We start from the raw sequence: 808 nt of genomic DNA, 5'->3' as shown, positions 1-808 counted from the left end.
ACCCAGCTTCGGCAGGAGCCAATGTGGAGCCGGAGCGTGGCTACCGGAAGTTCTCTGCTCCCTTTGGGCCAGAGTGAACATTTCTTTTTCTTTTTTGGAGAGGTTTCTGCTACAGGGTGCATGTGCTCACTAAAAAGACAGAAGACAGAGAGAAAGTGAGAAATCACCCCTCGAGGGGATGGCCACGCTGCCATCTCTTCTCCATTCTCCTCTCGGGATCTTGGGCACGCACGCACACGCGCCCAGGGCAAGTTTAAGACATCGCATCCGGGACTCGAACCGTGGTCGACTACATAAGAGTTCAGTGCCATAGCCATTACGCTAACTGCTGGTCCCCAGAGTGAACATTTCTGAGCAAGCTCCAGTCAGCTGGCCCCACCCACCCACAGGTCCGACCCACGAGGGCAGAGCGGAGGGCAGAGGGCAGGTGCAGCACGGCAGGACAGGCCTCCACTGGCCCTCGCGCAGCTCTCCAGGCAGCTCTCCCTGGTACACTCGGTGCGGCCTGGCAGCGGCCGCGGCTCCTGGAGGCATCACTTCTGACGGGAGGAGAGCTGGCCCAGGAGAGTGGAGGCTCCGGTGTCGGCTGGGCTTCGACAGCCCCTGGGGCTGGACCAGGCTGTGATGGAGGCCCTGTCCAGAGGGGCCAGGCAGGGCAAGTCTGTGGAGGTCCACACCCAACTGCCTCGAGAGCCGCTGGGCCATCTTGAGGTGGTGCCATCCACCCAGCAGGCTCACTTCCTGCAGGAGGGACGCTGGTCAAGGCGTGGGCACCAGCAGCCACTGCCCGGCTGGACCCGTAGCCCCT

The 808-nt window shown here is 62.4% G+C and overlaps 1 protein-coding gene across 2 annotated transcripts in view; it reads right to left on the bottom strand.

Moving 5' to 3' along the window:
* Positions 1–218: 218 nt before the first annotated feature.
* The window catches only part of GATD1 (glutamine amidotransferase class 1 domain containing 1), a gene marked incomplete at its 5' end in the record, with an annotated part of 6,317 nt that continues 5,727 nt past the window's right edge, over positions 219–808 (bottom strand). Inside the window, 1 exon segment of one of the 2 annotated variants that reach the window (XR_003547177.1) lies at positions 219–741. Coding sequence is in view for 1 of the 2 variants with exons in the window: in XM_006164425.3 (XP_006164487.2) it covers positions 735–741 (7 nt within the window). 2 annotated transcript variants of the gene reach the window in all.

This window comes from Tupaia chinensis, unplaced genomic scaffold (genome assembly GCF_000334495.1).
Source record: "Tupaia chinensis unplaced genomic scaffold, TupChi_1.0 Scaffold143624_1, whole genome shotgun sequence".
Lineage (NCBI taxonomy): Eukaryota > Metazoa > Chordata > Mammalia > Scandentia > Tupaiidae > Tupaia > Tupaia belangeri.
This window is presented reverse-complemented; position numbering and strand designations above follow the sequence as displayed.